Source organism: Dipodomys merriami, unplaced genomic scaffold, assembly GCF_024711535.1.
Source record: "Dipodomys merriami isolate MVZ:Mamm:240054 unplaced genomic scaffold, mDipMer1.0.p SCAF_12, whole genome shotgun sequence".
In the NCBI taxonomy this organism is placed as follows: domain Eukaryota; kingdom Metazoa; phylum Chordata; class Mammalia; order Rodentia; family Heteromyidae; genus Dipodomys; species Dipodomys merriami.
The window spans coordinates 9,870,910-9,890,488 of record NW_027202493.1 but is presented as its reverse complement, the minus strand read 5'-3'; the positions used below and the strand labels follow the sequence as shown (position 1 = coordinate 9,890,488).

The window sequence follows — 19,579 nt, the reverse complement described above, 5'->3', positions numbered from 1 at the left end:
CCTCAGTTTCACTTGCCCAAAAGCATTCTCCCTACTTTTGCAGTCAAAAGCCCTTGACCTAAAGAATTAAGCAAAAAGGAAAGTGTTTGGAATTGGGGATGAAGAACGGCGGCAAGGGCCCAAGAATGAATCCACACCACACAACACAAATCTTCGTTACCTGGAGTGTGACAAGCAGAAATGCAGTAGCTGTCACGCACAGGCAAGGTGCCAGAAGCTTCCTCCTGTGAACCCGAACCATGCTGCCTTGCCCTAGGTGACTGACAGAGGGCAAGCCTGGTTTTCACGTTCTCACGTTTTCACATCAGCCCCATAGCCTGACACAATTTCACATGGAGGAACCATCTGGATGCCAACTTCCTGTACTGCCATTCCTGCTGCGAGCTAATCTCCATGAAGGACTGAGATTCGAGCCTCTGAGTAGGCCTGGCTGGGCATCAACTGAAAACAGCATGCCGTCTTCTTAAGCTATCAGCAGAGCAGCTGGAGATTCTTCAGCCACGAAGACATCAAAAATAAGATGCTGTAACAAATGAACAGATAATCTTTTAGCCACAAGGCAGGGTATTTAATAAATGTAGTCTTCCTGCAAGGTGACATGTAAAGGCACAATAGTTTTAGACTAAAAGGAACTTTTCAGTTCATGTAGTCCTAATATGTCACTCACTGATAACACCAACCAAGATCAGAGTGCTAAGGCAACCACTGAAGGCCACACACGTCCATTAGAGAAGAGAACCTATTCTACAGATTGTAGAACCTATTCTATAATCTAAACTTCCTTTTCCACCTAATTTCTTTGCCATTGGAATATTGAATAACAGACATCATTTACATATGAAACCATTTCTTTCTATCTGGGTTTCAAAGGAGAAAATTCTTTTTAAAAGGAGGATTTTATAGGAAAAAACTGAGAGAAAGCAAGGGAAAGAGTAACATTGTCCAAAAAAATTTACTCTTTACCTGACTTGTGTAATTGTAACCTCTTTGTACATCAGTTCTTTAAAAAAAAAAAAGAAAGAAAGAAAGAAAGAAAGAGGAATTTATTTTTATTTATTTATGCATTTGGGTCTGGTCGTGGGGCCTGAACTCTGGGCCTGGGTGCTTTCCCTCAGCTCTTCAGCTCAAGGCTAGCGCTCTACCACTTGAGCCACAGCACCACTTCTAGCTTTTTTCTTTTTGCTTATGTGGTGCTGAGGAATTGAACCCAGGGCCTCAGGCATGCAAGGCAAGCGCTCTACCACTGAGCCAACTTCCCAGCCCTGTATATCAGTTCTATAGTAACTTTTTTTTTGGCATTTGAACTTTAGGCCTAGGCGCTGTCTCTGAGCTTTTCAGCTCAAGGAGAGCTCTCTACCACTTGAGCCACAGCACCACTTCCAGTTTTCTGGTGGTTACTTGGAGATTAGAATCTCACGGACTTTCCTGCCCGGGTTTGCTTTGAGTGGCTAGTATTACAGGTGTAAACCACCAGCACCTGGCTAAAAAAAAAAAAAGGAAAATTTAAAGGACTTTAGGTGGGCACCAGTGGCTCAGGCCTGGTAATCCAGGAAGCTCAGGAGGCTGATATCTAAGGAATGAGGTTCAAAGCCATCTTCATCTGGAAAGTCTGCCAGATTATTATCTCCAATTAACCACCAAGAAAAGCCAGAAGTGGAGCTGTGGCTCAAGTGACAGAGTGCTAGCCTTGAGCAAATAAAGCTCAGGGACAGTAAAACTAGCTTTACAACTTAGGTGCGGGGAGGGGGGGGCGGGGAGGAGAAGGATTGGGATTGGGGGGAGGGGGGAGGCTGGGAAGGGATGTGAAGGGTAAACAAAGGAGGAGGCTGCAATGCTTGGTAAGAAATGTACGCATTATCCTGCCCACATAATTGTAACTCCTCTGTACAGTATGTTCACATATAAAATTAAATTAAATTAAAAAAAAAAAAAAAGCTCAGGGACAGTGTCCAGACCCTGAGTTCAAGCCCCAGGACTGGAAAAAAAACTAGATAAAGGTTTAGGCTTTGATCAAAAATGCATAATAAGAACTAGATACTGGTGGTTCACACCTGTAATCCTAGCTATTTAAGAGACTGAGATCTGAGGATTGTAGCTCAAAGCCAGTACAGGCAGAAAAGTCCATGTAACTCTTATCTTCAAAAACTACTCAGAAAAAGCCAGAAGTGGGGCTATGGCTGAAGTGGTAGAATGCTAGCCTTGCACAAAAGAGGCTTGATTATAGTGCTCAGGCCCTGAGTTCAAGTCCCAAGACTGGCAAAAAAAAAAAAAAAAGGATAATAAGCTGAGTACCAGTGGCTCACATCTATAATCCTACCTACTTAAGAGGTAGAGATCAGAAAGACTGTAGCTCAAGGCTAACACACACACACACACACACACACACACACACACACACACACACACACACACAGAGTTTGCAAGTTAGCAAAAGTGGCTGGAGTGGTAGCATGTACATTTCATCCAAGCTACAATGGAAAGTATATATAGAAAGATCATAATTCAGGATAACCTGAGCAAAAAAACAAGATTCTTAAAAACCAGAGCAAAGACATGCATGCCATGTGTGGGAGTGAGGATGAGTCATGAGTATAGCCAGCAAATAGTGAAGCAGCAGAAATGCCTAATCCTTGCCACCACATCTCCAGACTGAGCTTTGAATAATCTAGAGTCTGGTTGTAAACTGCCCCATGGAGAGGGTCATGTGGTAAAAACCAATAGCCAACTGAGGCCCTCTGTCTGGCAGCCTGTAAGAAACTGAATGCTGCCAATCCTGAGAGCTTAGACACTGAGCCTTCCCCAGTCCAGCCTTGTAAGAGAAGCTAGTCTTGACCCACAGCTTGATTATAACCCAGCACCTGGACTCCCAAAATGAGAGAGATCTGTAGCACAGGCTGGCCTCATACTTGCTGTGTAACTCAGGCTTGTTTTGAACCCATGATTGATTCTGCTGGAATAGCAAGTGTGTATCACCACAACCAGCATGAATTTTCATTAGCAGGAAAATCTGGCCATACAAAATCAATCACTGAAGGACAACTAATCACTCCAGTGCTGAAGCAGATGTCCAGAGACTCTGATGTGGTAGCAGGCTGCCCCAGAAGCTAGATTCTGGACACACTAGACCTCATCTGGCTGTGTCTGGTTAGTTGACTGCTTGCTAATATATTGGTTTTCAATCATTTGCCAATTATCATTCTGCACTCTGGGCTGGTGTAGATTTCACATACTCTTGGAAAGCAGTAGCATGGAATTCTGACACTCATTCTTCCCATGATTATGTTTCTGAATCCTCTGAGACCATAAGCCAAAGTGTGTGGAACATGTGCTGAAGTGAGATTTCATTGAAATGTTTAATGTTTCATTGAAATGAAGACAGATTTCCACTGTCTCAAATTCCCTTTAGTCTAAGAAATATTTGCAATGTATTAAGCATGGCCAACACTCATGGAGAGGAGCTCTGGACCAGTGATGTCCCTGAACCCTCCAGTCCTAGAGCAACTGGAAGAGCAGGTTACATTAAGGCCATTGTTAACTTAGTGGCTCCCTGATCAGTGTCAGCAAATATGGTCAGAATAGAGCTAATTCTGCATGGAGTAAAGACCTGAAGACACTGCTAGTGGACAGCTAGCTGTGTTTCTTGGTGTTTTCTGAAGGGCAGTTGGAAGTCTGGTAGAAACTTGTGACCACAGATGTGTGATGGAAACCAAGAAAGTTGACTTGCAAAACTGGGCACCTAATCCAGCAAGAGCAGGTCCTGAACTGAACACATTTGTAAAGAGATGGAGCTGCAGGACCAACTCTCATATAACTCTACCCATTCCACCTGGATCACAAGACTCTGTCCACACCCCTACTTTTTCATATTTCTCTCTCACCAATGGGATATAAGAATGGGGGGCCAGATCCACATTCCATGCTACGTAGTACCACTGCTATTCCTTCTGTTGGCTTATACCACTACCAGCAGTTGAGGGAGGGTGTTAAGTGGTGAGAGATTTTGAGGTGATTTTGGAGATATAGCAGGAAGTAGATATAGTTGCTTGTGATTGTGAGAATAGAGGAAGTTTCAAAGCCTGGGAATGTGGCCCCCTCACCTTTGCTGTTCTAATGCTGGGATGTCTGAGCAAACAAGATGAAAAAAAAAAATAGGAAAGAAACTACTACAAGAATACCAGCAGAGAAATTGTACTGCTAGACCTACAGAATCCAAGAAAAAGAAGAAAACTAAGAAAGGAGGTAACCCCAAGACAAACACTACTGGGGACTGTACTCAAGGGTGCGGCCCAAGACCACGCAGATCCTGAGCCTTCCGCTCCACCCGAGCTGCCAGGGTCAAGAGTGTCACGGGTCCCCATAACACTGAAGAGCTGGAGAGGGGCACCTAGTGCTTGCTCTGGACTCCAGCAGAATACAAAATCAGCAGCTCTGGAATGAGATCCAACAACTGAAGCAGGTAAATAAAGACCTGCAGGAGGGGCTGGGAAGGTGGCTCAGTGGTAGAGCGCTTGCCTTGCATGCATGAGGCCCTGGGTTCGATTCCTCAGCACCACATAAGCAAAAAGAAAAAAGCCGGAAGTAGCGCTGTGGCTCAAGTGGTAGAGCGCTAGCCTTGAGCTGAAGAGCTGAGGGACAGTGCCCAGGCCCAGAGTTCAGGCCCCATGACCGGACCCAAAAAAAAGAAAAGAAAAAGAAAAAGAAAGACCTGCTGGATCAACAAAGTGTACAGGAAAACTGAAAGCTGAACTGGAGCTCCACAAGCTATCAATACAGATGTTGGCTTCAGAAAAGTTTGATTGACAATCTTCCCTGGCCATATGCAGTAAGTGAAATGAAAAGGTACTGGAATGTGAAGGTCTTGCCAGCCACCTGCAGGCTTCACAGCAGCGCAGCACAGACCTAGAGGTGACATTGTCTGAAGTCTCCACCATGCAGAATGAGATCAACAAGAACAAACTAGCACTCATTAAAGACCTGAATAATGTAAAGCTGCAGCTCCAGAAAAAGACCAGAAGCTATGATGACCTAGAGGAAGAGAACACTGAGCTGCAAGACAGAATGGAACTACTTCTGACCCAGAAGGCTGACTTGAAGATCAAAAATCATGAATTACAGCAAGCACTAGAGGAGCGGACAGAGTTGGAAAGACAGCTAGACAACATGAAAAAGTTGATGACAACATTAAAGATGGAGAGAGACAACTTTGATGAAGATCTGAGCGTATAAAGTTCCACATGGAAAAGGAAGGTTCAGCAGCTGTTAGAGCAGACGAGCCAAATGAGAACAGAGAAACAGCAAGAGGTGGGGCAGGTGTTGGAACTAGAGACCAACCTGGTAAAACTGAGAAAGCAGCTGGCAGAGCTGCCACCCCTTCAGTCCCCTGCAGGACCCTCTCAGGTTGAGCAGCAGTTGCAGTTCCAGGCCAACCAGATGCAGAAGGAACTAAAGAACCTACAGGAACAACCTGACATCCAGATACAGGAAAACCAGAGCCTCAGTCTCCAGAACCTGTAACAGCAGGAGCAGCTGTGGATACTGGAGAAGGCTGAAGAATGGGATCAGCATGCTGAGGATCAGCACAAGATCCTTGAGACAATGGAGAGAGAACATGAGAACATGAGATGCACACTCGTGCACAACCGAGAGCTAAAACTTCAGCTGGGTCAGCTATAGGATGCTTTCCACAGGCTGAATGAGAAGAGGGAAATTGCTAGCATCTGCAGGAGACGCTGGAACCGCAAGAGGAGAAGTTAGAAGAATGGAAAGAGATGGCTGAGTTAAAGAGCCACACAGCTCAGAATCTGCAGGAATTGCATGACCCGTACCTGGCCCAGGGGCAGGAGCTCAGAGCCACCAGTGAATGGCACATTGCGGCCAATCAATAACTGACCTCAGAAAAGGAGGCCCTGCAGCAGCTTCTGCTGAGGCAGAACCAGTTGCTGGAACAGCAGGAGCAGGAGCAGTTTCGGGGCAAGTTGAGGGACCAGACAGTGCCACAAGTTACAGAATGCTTTGAAGTGCCTGGAAGCAACAAGGCATGAGAATGAGCAGCTGCAGGCCCAGCTGAGCCTCCTGGATTTCCCTAGGGAAGGTGAAGGAGTGAACAACAAGGAAGAAAAGGGCAAGGAGGCAACTTCACCTGACATGACTGTCCCAGAAGATGTTGACAACCCACAAACCCTGAGGGATTTTTATCTTGAAGTGCTATCAGTTGCTGAATCAAAAAAGATGAAACTCAGCTGGCAGCTTCAGGACCAGCAGGCCCACTGCTGCTCCCTGGCCAACCTGGCAGCCCAGGGCCAGTAAAAGATGGAGTCCCAGGCCCTCATTCCCAAGAGCTACAACATGTCAGGTCTGGGGACAAGAATCAGGACACACAAGTACCCAAGAAGAAGTTGAAAATCTGCTTCACCCACGACCTTCCTGACAAGGTAGATTACCAGAATCAAACAGATGACCTCCAACATCCATGCGGCCAGCAGTAAGAGCACATCAGCACCATTAAAGGGTCCATGGTTTTCTGTAAAGAACAGATGGAAGTCCTGGATGAGTTGTATCAGGAGAAAGACTAGTGTGTCAACCAGCTGGGCAGGAGAAGAGGGATAAAAACAGGGAGCTGCAGGAGCTGCTATTGCACCTTGCAGGTGAAGACACAGAGTGCCAGGGCAAGATGCCAGCAGACATCAAGACCCCTGCTGTTGAGGTCACCTTAGACTTGTTGGGTCCCACAATAATGAAAGTTATGGAGGAGCAGCAAAGTTGTGAAGAGATATAACTTGAAGACTAAGTGGAGGGCTGGGAAGGTGGATCAGTGGTAGAGCGCTTGCCTTGCATGCATGAGACCCTGGGTTCGATTCCTCAGCACCACATAAGCAAAAAGAAAAAAGCCAGAAGTGGCGCTGTGGCTCAAGTGGTAGAGTGCTAGGCTTGAGCTAAAGAGCTGAGGGACAGCGCCCAGGCCCAGAGTTCAGACCCCATGACCAGACCCCCCCCCCAAAAAAAACAAGACTTAGTGGAGCCTGCCCAAGTAGAGGCTGGGGGGGCCTTGCCCCTGGGAGAACCCCACCACAAAGCAGATGGTGCCACTGCTGCCCAATATCTAGTACTACCAAGAACCTGTAGCTTGGGCACCAAGCCCTCCTTCCCTTTCCTCTCCAGATTGAGATAATTACTATCTAAAGACCTGGCAGCCACCACCTAGAGAAGTAAGCTCCTGCCCTTGTACTTGTGGAAATAGCAGCTGGATGGCATTCTTTCAGGCCTTGATATAATGGGAGATGAGAAGGGATAACTGTAGGCCACACAGGGCAGAGGCTACTGGGAGCTGACCCAACCTCTAGAGATATCTAATAGCCCGTTGGCTGACAGGGAAGGGGCCCATTTGATGGTTATTACAAAGAGTACATTCTTTATTTAAAAAAAAAAAGATGGGGAGCAATGGCATAGTTTTTTATTAACACACTGTATTAATGATGTTATTTTGTAAATTACTTCCATATCAACATACTCATTATTTTCAGATATATTCTTACGCTGATTTATGAAGTCATTTTCATAGTTTTTCAGATTTTTAAGGAAAATTGTATTTTTTCCTCAAATGAATTATTGCCTATTTAACATTGTATGTTGGTGTATCCGTGCATTTTTAAAAATTGTATTCTATACCAGCAACACTGAATTTTCTTGTTTGTATGTTAATATTTTACAATGGTTGTACACTGAGGTTAAAAAAAAAGTACAAACTGAAAAAGAAAAAGATCATTAAATTTTACCATTTGGGAAAAAAAACAGAACAAATGGAGGTGTTCTGTAGTGGAAAAACATACATCAGAGAAGTGCAGAAATGTAGCTCATAATTATAGATAATAGAACATCTATAGTGACAATATCAAGCATCTCAGTTTTTTACTTATGAATTGTTCAAGTGGTAAATGTGACATATTGTTCATTGAATCAAATAAAATATTAAAATTAAAAACAAAAACGGGTACAACCAGTCATATCTGTAACCCTAACTACTCAAAGGCTGAGATCTGAGGATTGAGGTTCAAAACCAACCTTGGCAATAAAGTCTAAGAGACTCATCTCCAATTAACTGCCCAACAACAGAAGTGGAGCTGTGGCTCAAAGTGGAAGAGTGCTAGCCTCAAGCAAAAAAGCTCGGGGACAACTCCCAGGCCCTGAGTTCAAGCCCCATGATTGACCAAAACACACAAAAAAAATGTAATGATCAACCAAGGACAGTAAGTTCAGCACAATGTAATAAATTCTCTTCTCTGGCAAGTACAAGAGGGTTATTAAGGAACTATAATTCTCTGGAAGTTTTAAGCAAGACTTTAAAAGATACAAAATGGTCCCACAAAAAGTAGTTTATTCTTAAGATCCCAAGAGTCTGATGTCTGCCCTATGAGGGTCAGAATGGAACAAGGGGTGACAGCATCACAGGGCTCCAAAGTATAGCGTCTACATTTGAGCCTCATTCTGTAGAATACAGAATTAAGGATACAATTAGAATATAAATGATGTCGAGTTCTGTTTAAAAACCTGGGTCTAAGCAGGGCACAGAGTACCTATAATCCTAGCTATTCAGGAGGTGGAAATTAGGAGATAATGAGTCAAGGCTAGCCTGTGCAAAATTTCATGAGCGTCTACCTCAACTAATAAAAATCTGGATTTGGTGGCATATACTTGATTTTTTTTTTTTTGTGGTGGCCGTGGGGCTTGAGCTCTGGGACTGGACACTGTCCCTAAGCTCTTCAGCTCAAAGCGAGTTCTCTACCACTTGAGTCGAGCACCACTTCCTGTTTTCTGGTGGTTAATTGGAGGTAAGAGTCTCATGGAATTTCCTTGACCAGGCTGTCTTTGAACCACGATCTTAAGATCTCAGCCTCCTGAGTAGCTAGGATTACAGGCATGAGCCACCAGCACCCAGCTACACATAGCTCTTATCCTGTATATTCAGGAAGCATAATCAGGGTAGCCTGTGGGGGGAAAGTAAGACCATATTTCAAAAAAAAAAAGAAAAAGAAAAAAAGAACTGAAGAGCCGGGTGCTGGTGGCTCACCCCTGTAATCCTAGCTATTAAGGAGGCTGAGATCTGAGGATCATGGTTCAAAGCCAGCCCAGGCAGAAAAGTCCTTGAGACTCTCATCTCCAATTAACCACTAGAAAACCAGAAGTGGCTCTGTGGCTCAAGTGGTAGAGCACTCACCTTGAGCTGAGACCACAGGGATAGCACCCAAGCCCAGAGTTCAAGCCCCATGACTGACCAAAAAAAAAAAAAAAAGAATTGAAGGTGTGGCTCAAGTAATAGAACAGCTATCTATCAAGCTCAAACTACAGTATCACCAAAAAATAAACTCCAATACCACCACCACCCCTGGAAAAAAAAAAAAAAAAGGCTGGGATTGTGGCTTATTGGTAGAGTGCTTGCCTAGCATACATGAAACCCTGGGTCTGATTTCCCAGTACCACATATACAGAAAAAGCTGGAAGGGGATACTGTAGCTCAAGTGGTAGAGTGCTAGCCTTGAGAAAAGAAGCTCAGGGACAGTGCCCAGGCCCTGTGTTCAAGGCCCAGGATTGGCAAAAATAAATAAATAAATAATAAAGAACTTGAAATGTATCTTTCCTATTCAGCTAGTAGCCAGTACATACTAACCACATGAAATGCAGAGCTAGTATCTTGGGTTCTAATTCTAATTCTATCACTTACACAATTCAAATTTGGACACAGTGAATTTTTTCTAAGCCTCAGTTTATTCACAATAAATAATAAAAGTTAGTTGCCATTTCTTCCAGCATGACAGAAAGATTATTATATTTTCATTTTATATGAAAAAGCAGTGTATTATAATTGTAATTAACATACCCCAGATAAGGTAGTAAAATACCACCACCTTTAAAGGAGAATAAAATCTATCATTTTTTTCAAAAGATTTTTTTCTTTTTTTGGTCAGTCGTGGGGTTTGAACTCTGGGCTTGGGCACTGTCCTGCAGCTCTTCAGCTCAAGGCTAGCACTCTACCACTTGAACCACAATTTTCTTCCAGTTTTCTGAATGATTTATTGGAGATAAGAGTCTCACAGACTTTCCTGCCCAGGCTGGCTTTGAACTGCAATCCTCAGATCTCAGCCTCCTAAGTAGCTAGGATTACAGGCATGAGCCTCTGGCGCCCAGCCAAAAGATTTTTTAATCCATCACCGCACTGAATCTTATTTATATCCACTCTGTAAACAAGACAAGGAAGTTAACATTATTCCTATTTGTCACAAAGAAGGGCACTGAACCTCCACAGCAAGTTTAAGTGATTGGCCTAAGATCCTATTTTTAGAAGTGTGTCTAGAAATCAGGTCACTTGGCTCAAAATCCATTGGAAAAGAAAGAGACAGAAGAAACAGTGACTGCCGGATGAGAATGCAAAAAGAATCAAAGATAAAGGAAAACAAAGAATGGAAAGATAATTTGAGGACAGAGTCTGGAATATTTGTACAGTTATCACATAACTCATACGAGTTGTAGGGTCTTTTAAAGTTAAGATTTTTACACAGCCAGGCACAGAAGCACTGTGGGAGGCTGAGGTAGAAAAATCATGAGTTCTTGGCAGCAAGGCCAGCATAGAACAGTGTCTCAAAAAAAAAAAAAACCACAACTATGCTTGGATGTATCAACTATAACAGAAGAGAATTCCCTTGCATGCAGAGAATCTCTCAACCTAGGTAATATTAACAAAGCTAGAAACATAGTGGGGCCTTAGGGACCAATTCTAGTAAACTAATCTTGTAGTAAAGTATTTAAAGCACCGAGCACTGGTGGCTCTCACCTGTAATCCTAACTCCCTCAGGAGGCTGAGATCTAAGGATCACCGTTCAAAGCCAGCCCAGGCAGGAAAGTTCATGAGCCTCTTATCTCTAATTAACCACCAGAAAACTGTAAGTAGAACTGTGATGCAAAGTGGTAGAGTGCTAGCCTTGAGCAAAAGAGGTCCAGGACAATGCCTAGTCTCTGAGTTCAAGCCTCACAACTGACAAAAAAAAAAAAAAAAGTATGTAGGGTTTCCTAGCTACTTAGGATGCTGAAATCTGGGGTCATAATTCAAAGCAAGGCCCAGCAGGAAAATCTATGAGACTCTTCTCTAATTTACCACCATAAAGCCAGATGTAGAGCTGCAGCTCACATGGTAGAGAGCTAGCCTTAAGTGCGAAAGCTCAAGGACAGTGTTAGGTCCTGAGTTCAGGCCCAAGATGGGCACCAAAGAAAAAAAGATATTCAGGGCTTACCTGAATGCTGATGTCTCATGCTTGCAATCCTAGCTACTCGGGATTGGAACGCAAAGCCAGCCTAGGCAGAAAAGTCAAGACTCCATTCCCAATTAATCACCAAAAGGCCAACCTAGAAGTATGGGTCAGGTGGTACACCACCATCTGGTGAGCAAGCCAAGGCAAGAAAGAATGTGAGGCCCTAAGTTTAAACTCAGAAGAAAAAAATCAGGAATTAAAGTTCCCAGTGTAGTAATTTACAGCCCTTAGTAATCAGTTAGGCCTCGGAGTACAATTACAATACCAGCAGCCTGTCATCAAGTCAGCAGTTTCCACATCTCTCAACTGGTGGAAGACAGACTTGCGGAGAGCAAGTTTGAATTGGACCACCAACCTCCAATTCAATGGGCTTCCACTCTAAGAAGAAAGCTTCTTTCTGCTTCACTACTGCCTACAGGTGAACCTCAAAGTCTTCCAATAGAATACCCAGAGCAACTAGGCACTGGTGTCTCACTCCTGTAATCCTAGCTACTCAACAGGTTGAGATCTGAGGATTGTGGTTTGAAACCAGCCTGGGAAGCAAAGTCCATGAGTCTCTTATCTGCAAATAGGCACCAAAAAGGCCAGAAGTAGGGCTATGGCTCAAGTGGTAGAGTACTAGCCTTGAGCAAAACAGCTCAGGGACTGCACCCAAAGCCCTGAATTCAAGCCTCAGGACTGTCAAAACAAAACAAAACAATAAAACCCAGATCAATGTATTAGTTCAGATGACCACAGAAACCGGATCTGAAATAAACTCTCACTCCTCCACCCTCTTGACTGAGAAAAACAGCTTCTGCAATGCATTATCACTGCTGTGTGCTTTCCAGAGCTGCTCACCTGCTGCCAAGTGGAATTTGGACCTCAGTGGGACTGCCTGTGCTATCCACCAAAACTAACAGCACTGTCACTCTAAAATGATGCACCTTCTTATAAATCCAGATATTTAGAAGAGAACTTACGTATCACAAAGAAATTTACCAGTCCATGGATGCTAATGTTAAATGTTGGCTGTGGAGAGCTAAAAATGAACCCGAGAGATGATTTCTATGTTGTGTCCAACTGTGCAGTGAGTCTAGGCACTGCCCGTGACTCATGGAGCTTCTCAATGCAAACAGTGAGCCACCCTTGTCCCCTCCTCACTGCAGAAAAAAAAGGTGAGGAGGGGGCAAGGAGCTCAAGAAGGCTTCCTTGCTTCACTCTCCTCTAGTAACTGAGGAGTTAACTGGCTTAAAAATGCCTCTCTAAACTGAACTAATACCAAAGAGCTTTCAAAAGAAGTCTAATAAGCACTGGTGGATCATCCTTATGTCCAACTAACTAGCAAAAATCTGGAAGTTGTGGTCCAAATGGTAGAGTGTCAACCTTGAGCAAAAAAAAAAAAGCAGAAGTGTAGGCCCTGAGTTTCTAGCCCCAGTACCAACACACACACACACACACACACATACACACACACACACACACACACACACACACACACACACACACACACACACACACACACACACAGACCTCTACCTAATTATTCACTTACCGAATTATTCATACTAACATGTAATTTCCTAAACAGGCTTGACTCTCCCAAGAACTAATGTTACTATAACATGTCAGTCTGCAGTGGTTATTTTGGAAAGAGATGTAGTAGTCTTTGGGAGAAGTCAGGAGCCTCTGGACCAATCCGTAGGCACTTCTAAATACATCCTTCAACTACAATCTACAGTGGTTATTATCAAAGCCTACTGACTTGTGTTCTTCCCAGTCCCATCCTCTCAACTTCTCTATTCAGCTGGGAAGAGACAGCCCTAGCTGAAGGCATGTCTCAAGTGGTAGAATGACTATCTTGCCAGCATAAGGTCCTGAGTTCAAGCCCCAGTAGTATCAGAGAGACAGAGACAGAAACAGAGAGAGGAACCACCCTAGGATGGGGTAGTATTGTGAGCATGTAATTCAAGACTGGTGACTCATGGGGACTGAAGGTGTAGACAACAGCACACCTTCACATTTCTACTGCAGGACAGCAGAGTATGTCATTCAACTCCTTAGGTTCCAGACATATCATGAAGCACTCAAATATGCAGTTATTCCTGAACAAATATTCCAGTTAACACATCACACTCTTATAAGGCCCAAAGGAAGCAAAGATGTACATGGAGGGGTGAGAGCACAAAGCTGTGAAGTTTATCACATTAAGGACTAAAGTAATTCTTCAAGAAGCAGATTCTAGCTGGGCCCTGGTGGCTCATGCCCGTAATCCGAGCTATTCAGAAGGCTGAGATCTGAGGATTGAAGTTTGAAGCCAGCCGGGCAGGAAAGTCTGTGAGATTCTCATCTACAATAAACTACTCAGAAAAAGCCAGAAGTGGCACTATGGCTCAAGTGGTAGAGCATTAGCCTTGCGCAAAAGAAGTTGAGGGAACAGCACCCAGGCCCAGAGTTCAAGCCCCAGGATTGGAGAAGGGAAAAAAAGCACACTCAACATCTATTTTCCTGTTCCTTTTCTTGACAATGATTTCTTTGTTGCTAGGTTACTTTGTAACAATTTTCCTACCTTGCAGATCTGTATTAAAATCCCTCATCTGAGGGGTAAAAAAAAAAGTAATAGAATGAATTTTCTCAGAGTACACTGTGTATCCAAGAAATGTCAAGATGAATCTTTTTGTACAATATATGCTAATTTATTTAAAATATATTCTTTTATGATTTATATAATATTAAATAAATGAGAAACTTGGCTTTTAAAGTTCAGAGAATATTGCTATATCATATAACAAATGTTTATTGTAGAATGTTAATATCTGAGTAAGAGGTTTCATTTCTTACTAAAATTAACTCTCTACACTCAAAATTTAAAAGCATTTGAATAAGCTTGAAACCAGTAGCTCATACTTATAATCCTAACTTACTCAGGAGGCGGAATATGAGGATTAAGGTTGAAACCAGCCCACACAGACAAAAAGCCAGAAGTGGTAGGGGTCCATCCATGATTTAAAAAAAAAAAAACAACTGAGTAAGAATGTGAGCCCTGCATTCATGACCCATTAGTGACACTAAGAACAAAGTGGGGGGGGGGGCACAGTTTTTAATCCCAGCATTCCATAAACTGAAGCAAGAGGATTGACTTCAAGGCCAGCATGGGCTACACAGTAAGACTCTTTCAAATATATATATATATGAGTATGTAAGTACATACATATATATAACTTACATAGAGATGAATAACATCATTTGTTCACAATATTCTTTTTCTTTATTTCCTAAATCTAACCCTAGTTTGAGTTTTTCCAAAATGTTATTTATAAAACTTGAAAAGTTACTGTTTTCTCACTGAGGAGTAAAAGATAAGCCATAAAGGAGTACCAGTTGAGGTGGTGGGTTAAATTCACCATTACACACTGCCATCTACCAGGAAGCCAGGAAGTGAGTTATTACAGCCATTTTGAAATCTGACAGATCTTAATGGTCATCTGATGCCACAACATTGCCTCTGGTTTGGAGATAGAAGGCAAAAAAATCCCAAGGCTGAGGCTTGGGTGGTATCTTTACTGGTGGCTTGAAAACCTTAGTGTGCAATATTACCCAAGCTGCTTCTTAATTGAGATGGGCAGGCTCCATCTTCAAAGATCTCTATTTGAGATCATGGTAGTCCACAGAGAAATAAGGCCCTAGGTTTACAGTGTGATGTAAGTGAGGCAAATCCAAAATAAGTCAATTGTATCTAAGGAAAGGGGGGGCCTCATTTAACACAGGAAGAACACATGAAGGCATTAAGTTCCTATAGACCATCTTGCCTTATTCAAAATTGAACCCAACCTAGGTACACGTTCCACAAATGAAATTAACACTACAAATTGCTGTGTTCATCGGGTATTCTACCCAACAATTGACTGTGAGTAGAGGGAACCTGTTGGTGCTGCCATGCCCCAAGGAGTTCATGTCTGTAATCCTAGCTTCCCGGGAGACTGAGATCTGGAGGGTCATGACTTGAAGACAGTTGGGGCAGACAAATTTGCAACCAGCCAGCAAACAGGTAGGCTAGAGATGTGGCTCAAATGGGAGGGCAACAGCTATGGATGAAAAGCCCAGCCCTGAGCAAGCTCAGCTCCTCAGTTCAAGCCCTGGCAGACCCGCCCACCCCCACCCCTTGAAAATACACAACAGATATTTTGGGTGGCATTTGATAGGGACTAAAGGATCATGAGAAGATTCCAAGAAAAACGTCTTAAATCACAGCAGTATTCTGTGTCTTACACAAAATAAAGTATATTTTAGGATGCTGAATATAAAAGCACCAAAGATATGGTTTACAGGAAGAACTCTCAGCTAAGTACACCATGTTTCTCACAGCTGGAACGTCAAAATTGTTACCCAGCTCAGCATCAAATTCTAGCAACAAGTGATGAGGTGTGGGTGGGGAGAGGAAGCAGCTCCCGAGGCGTGGGCAGAGATCCTCCCTCCGGATAGGCGGGTAGGCGGCCAGCGGCCAGCGGGCGGCCAGCTCTGCAAAGGTACCGCGTGTGCACCTCCTCCAAACCTCCTCTGCGCTCCGGGGATGCTCAGGCCGCCCCCAGCACCCCACCAGGACCATTTCAGCAAATCATTGGTGGAAACTTCTCGCCAAGACTCAGGCTGCCCACGGAGTCTACTTTCTGCGAACAGATGAGGGGTCTTTTGGGTGCACAATTCCTCCTCTCTCTTATGCGCACTCCCCTGCTCGGCCCGGAGAGGCTGGGGCTGTGATCCAGCGGGCCCGTCCCACTTTTTCCACCCGCACCAGAAACACTGTTTTGTTTCTCAGGGTTAAGACTGCCCCCATCACGCAAGGGGAAAGACTGGAGCGACACACTCACCTGGCCACCAAGTGTGCTGCAGGCTGGCGGCCCTGGTCGCAGGACGCCTCAGCGGCGATTTTTTCACTTTCAGTTAGCAGCGCCCCCTTCTCTACTCCCTGGCCTGGCTTTCGGGAACACTCGGAAAGAAAATACTGGAATAGCAGAAGCAGCTACCGAGATCACCCCATACAGGCTGAGAGATCCTGATCCACGCTTTCTCTGATGCCCGGTTTAAAAGACAGCGGGACTTGGCTCAGAACAACTTTGGGCGGCCCCTCTTTGTGGTGCCAAAGCATGCAACCTCTTACAGTTCTTAGGGAAAGTTGGTGTGTTTTTTTTTTTTGTGTGTGTGTGTGTGTGTGTGTGTGTGTGTGTGTTTTTAATGAAAACCTCTCTTTGAAAGAAAAAGCACCAAGTACCCCCTTCCTTAAGTGACTGGAAACTGCTTCTTACATTCTATTGGAACTAGACAACTATTCTTAGGAAAAGTGTGAGCCATGGAACTGAGTCAAAGATCACCCTGTAATCCTAGCTACTCAGGAGGCTGAGATCTGAGGATCGTGGTTCAAAGCCAGCCCGGCAAGAAAGTCCGTGACACTCTTATCTCCAATAAACTACTAGAAAACCTGAAGTGGCGCTGTGGCTCAAGTGGTACAGCGCTTGCCTTGAGCTGAAGAGCGCAGGGACAGCGCCCAAGCCCAGAGTTCAAGTCCCACGACCGCCCCCCCCCCCCAAAAAAAAGATCAGCCACCTCCAGGGTTTGGTAGAATGAACACTGAGGTTTGGGTTTTATTGGCTGCCATAATCTGAAGATTTGTGTCTTCCTAAAATTCACATGTTGCTAAACACTATGTTGATAATGAATTATGCAACTTGTGGGTGGGGACAGGAGGGGAAAACTGGAAGAGAGAGAGGGACGGGGTGTTATTTTCCAAAAAGAAATGTACATATTATCTGACTTAATGTCAGAGGAGGGAGAAGAGGGGGAGGAGGAAAAAAAAAACTGGAAGTGGAACAATAGATTGAGTGGTAGAACACCAGCTTTGATTTAAAAAGGTCGGGGAAGCTTGGCATTGGTCTGTTACTCTTGTCTATAATCCTAGCTACTCAGGAGGCTGAAATCTGAGGATCCCAGTTTGAAGCCAGCCTAGGCTGGAAAAATCTATGAAATTCTTTTCTCCAATTAAACACCAGAAAACTCTGGAAGTGAGTAGCTCTGTGGCTCAAAGTGGTAGAGCACTAGCTTTGAGCATAAAAGCTCAGGGGCAGTGCCCAAAACCAGAGTTCAAGCCCAGGACCAGCCCCTCCCTGAAAAAAAAGGGGGGGCTAGGAATGTGGCTTAGTGGTAGAGTGCTTGCCTAGCATGCATGAAGCCCTGGGTTCAATTACTCAGTACCATATAAATAGAAAAGGCCAGAAGTGGTGTTGTGGCTCAAGTGGTAGAGTTCTAGCCTTGAGTACAGAGAAGCTCAAGGACAGTGCTCAGGACCTGAGTTTATGCCCCAGGACTGGCAAAAAGAAAAGAGGAAGGAAGAAAGGAGGGGAAGGGAGGGGAAGAGATGAGAGGCAGGGAAGGCGAGAGAAAAGGAAGGAAGAATGGAAGGAAGGAAGGAAGGAAGGAAGGAAGGAAGGAAGGAAGGAAGGAAGGAAGGAAGGAAGAAAGGAAGAAAGGAAGGAAGGAAGGGGCTTAGGAACTGAGTTGTGTTTAGGACAGAAATATTAATTAATAATATAATAATCCTGTTTGACCAAGTCTACCACTTGTCTTTTTTTGCCCCAGTCCTTGGGCTTGAACTCAGGGCCTGGGTGGCATTTGTCCCTGAGCTTCTTTTGCTCAAGGTTAGCACTCTACCATTTGAGGCGCAGTGCCACTGCCAACTTTTACTGTTTATGTGGTACTGAGGAATCGAAGCCAAGGCTTTATGCATGCTAAGCAAGCACTGGACCACTAAGCCACATCCCCAGGCCTTGTCTTTTCATTCTAGGTAATAATTTTTCTATCACTAATAGGCTTTTTATTGTGTTATCAAGCATTAAATGAAAATCATTTCCCTTTCATATTCATCTCAATTGTATAAAGTTGTTTCTCTTCTACTTAACATATAAGAAGGTGAAAATGTGAACAAATAAGCAGTTTTTCCAATGTCACTCAATGAGCAAAGCAGAATGAAGACTTGTATGTGTCTAAATTAACACCAGGTTCTAGCTTTTTATTGTACTTGAACAGTCATGGGGGGACCTAGATTTTTGCCTCTAGGTTTCTTTATTACATAGTTAAATAGATTTCATAACCAATCAGCTTTTCGATCTGGTCTTCCTAGGCTGAAAACAGTTGGGAAAGATATAGAGTCTATGTGTGTGGTAAAGCACCTGCTCAGTAAGCACAAGGCCCTGCGTTCCAATCCCAGAGCCTGAAGTTTACATAATTTGAAGAACCAATTTTAAGAAAAATAACTGAAAATTGCAAAATCAGAAAACTAGGCATTAAGTTAAGCAGTTTTTATAAGGAGCAAATAAGAGATTGTGGAAGGTTATATACACATGAGGGATCTGCTTTGCTAACTGCATAGGAAATTTGACTCTACCCAGTTTATTTCTGAGGAGAGCAGTATGTTTAAGTGGGTGAAGGTGATCAAGGCCTGGCAGGCAGAAAAATGAGAGGAAGCCTACTGACCTTCCTTGGGAAGCTCTAGTTTTTGCATCCCCTCATTCTACGATGGAAAACATTCTTTAGAGCACTGGTTCTCCAATACAAGTTCTTGCCCCCCCTTAATGTATCTGGCACTATTGGAGGATATCTGGTTGTTCTGCTGCTTGAGTTTCTGACACAGTATCAGTAGTGTTATCAAGGAAATTGTTTTCATTAATTAGCTCATAAGGTGATTTTTAATGCCTTGAAGACAGCCAAGTTTGAAAGCTGTTTCTTTGGATGGTTTTCCAAATCACCTTCTATCCCCATTTCCCTTCTTCCAAACTGTCACATTCCAACATGGAATGACAAGCCAAGTGAAGAAAGTAAAGCAGGGAAGAACTTGATGTGTAAAAAGCTAGTTTACATTTGCTTCTATCCTAGCCTACCTTCCATGATATTATCTATCATCTGATAAATAAAGGTATCACAAATATTGTCTGACTATCATTACTTTCTCCCCTATATACAGTATAGTAAGACAATTTTTTAAAAGAAAAGCACATTCCCTCCATTAAAACATTTTAATGAACAAACCAAATACTAAGTTGCTTAAGCAATAGCCACTGGGCTAGGGCCTGGGAGGTTGTAAAAAAATGCTCCTTAGGAGAGAAAGAGGGAACAGCTGATACTAAGCAAAGGGAAAGAAATGTAAATATCACCCAATTCGGAAGATATACTCGTATTGTTAAAGTTCTTAGAGTTCATAAACTTTGTAGATTAAGATGATGATTATTATCATTGTGAAGGTTAAAATGTGTTTG

The 19,579-nt window shown here is 43.5% G+C and overlaps 1 protein-coding gene across 4 annotated transcripts in view; it reads right to left on the bottom strand.

Moving 5' to 3' along the window:
• The window catches only part of Fut10 (fucosyltransferase 10), a 101,348-nt gene that overhangs the window by 80,763 nt on the left and 1,006 nt on the right, over positions 1 to 19,579 (bottom strand). For 2 of the 4 annotated variants that reach the window (XM_070016207.1, XM_070016210.1), the window contains exons 1-2: positions 6,441 to 6,523; positions 161 to 523 (exon numbers count right to left, since the gene is read on the bottom strand). In XM_070016207.1, coding sequence (XP_069872308.1) covers positions 161 to 241 — 81 coding nt within the window. In that variant the 5' untranslated portion in view covers positions 242 to 523; positions 6,441 to 6,523. Of the gene's footprint in view, positions 1 to 160; positions 524 to 6,440; positions 6,524 to 16,144; positions 16,193 to 19,579 lie in introns of those variants that run through there. The other 2 variants (XM_070016208.1, XM_070016209.1) reach the window with 2 other exon arrangements.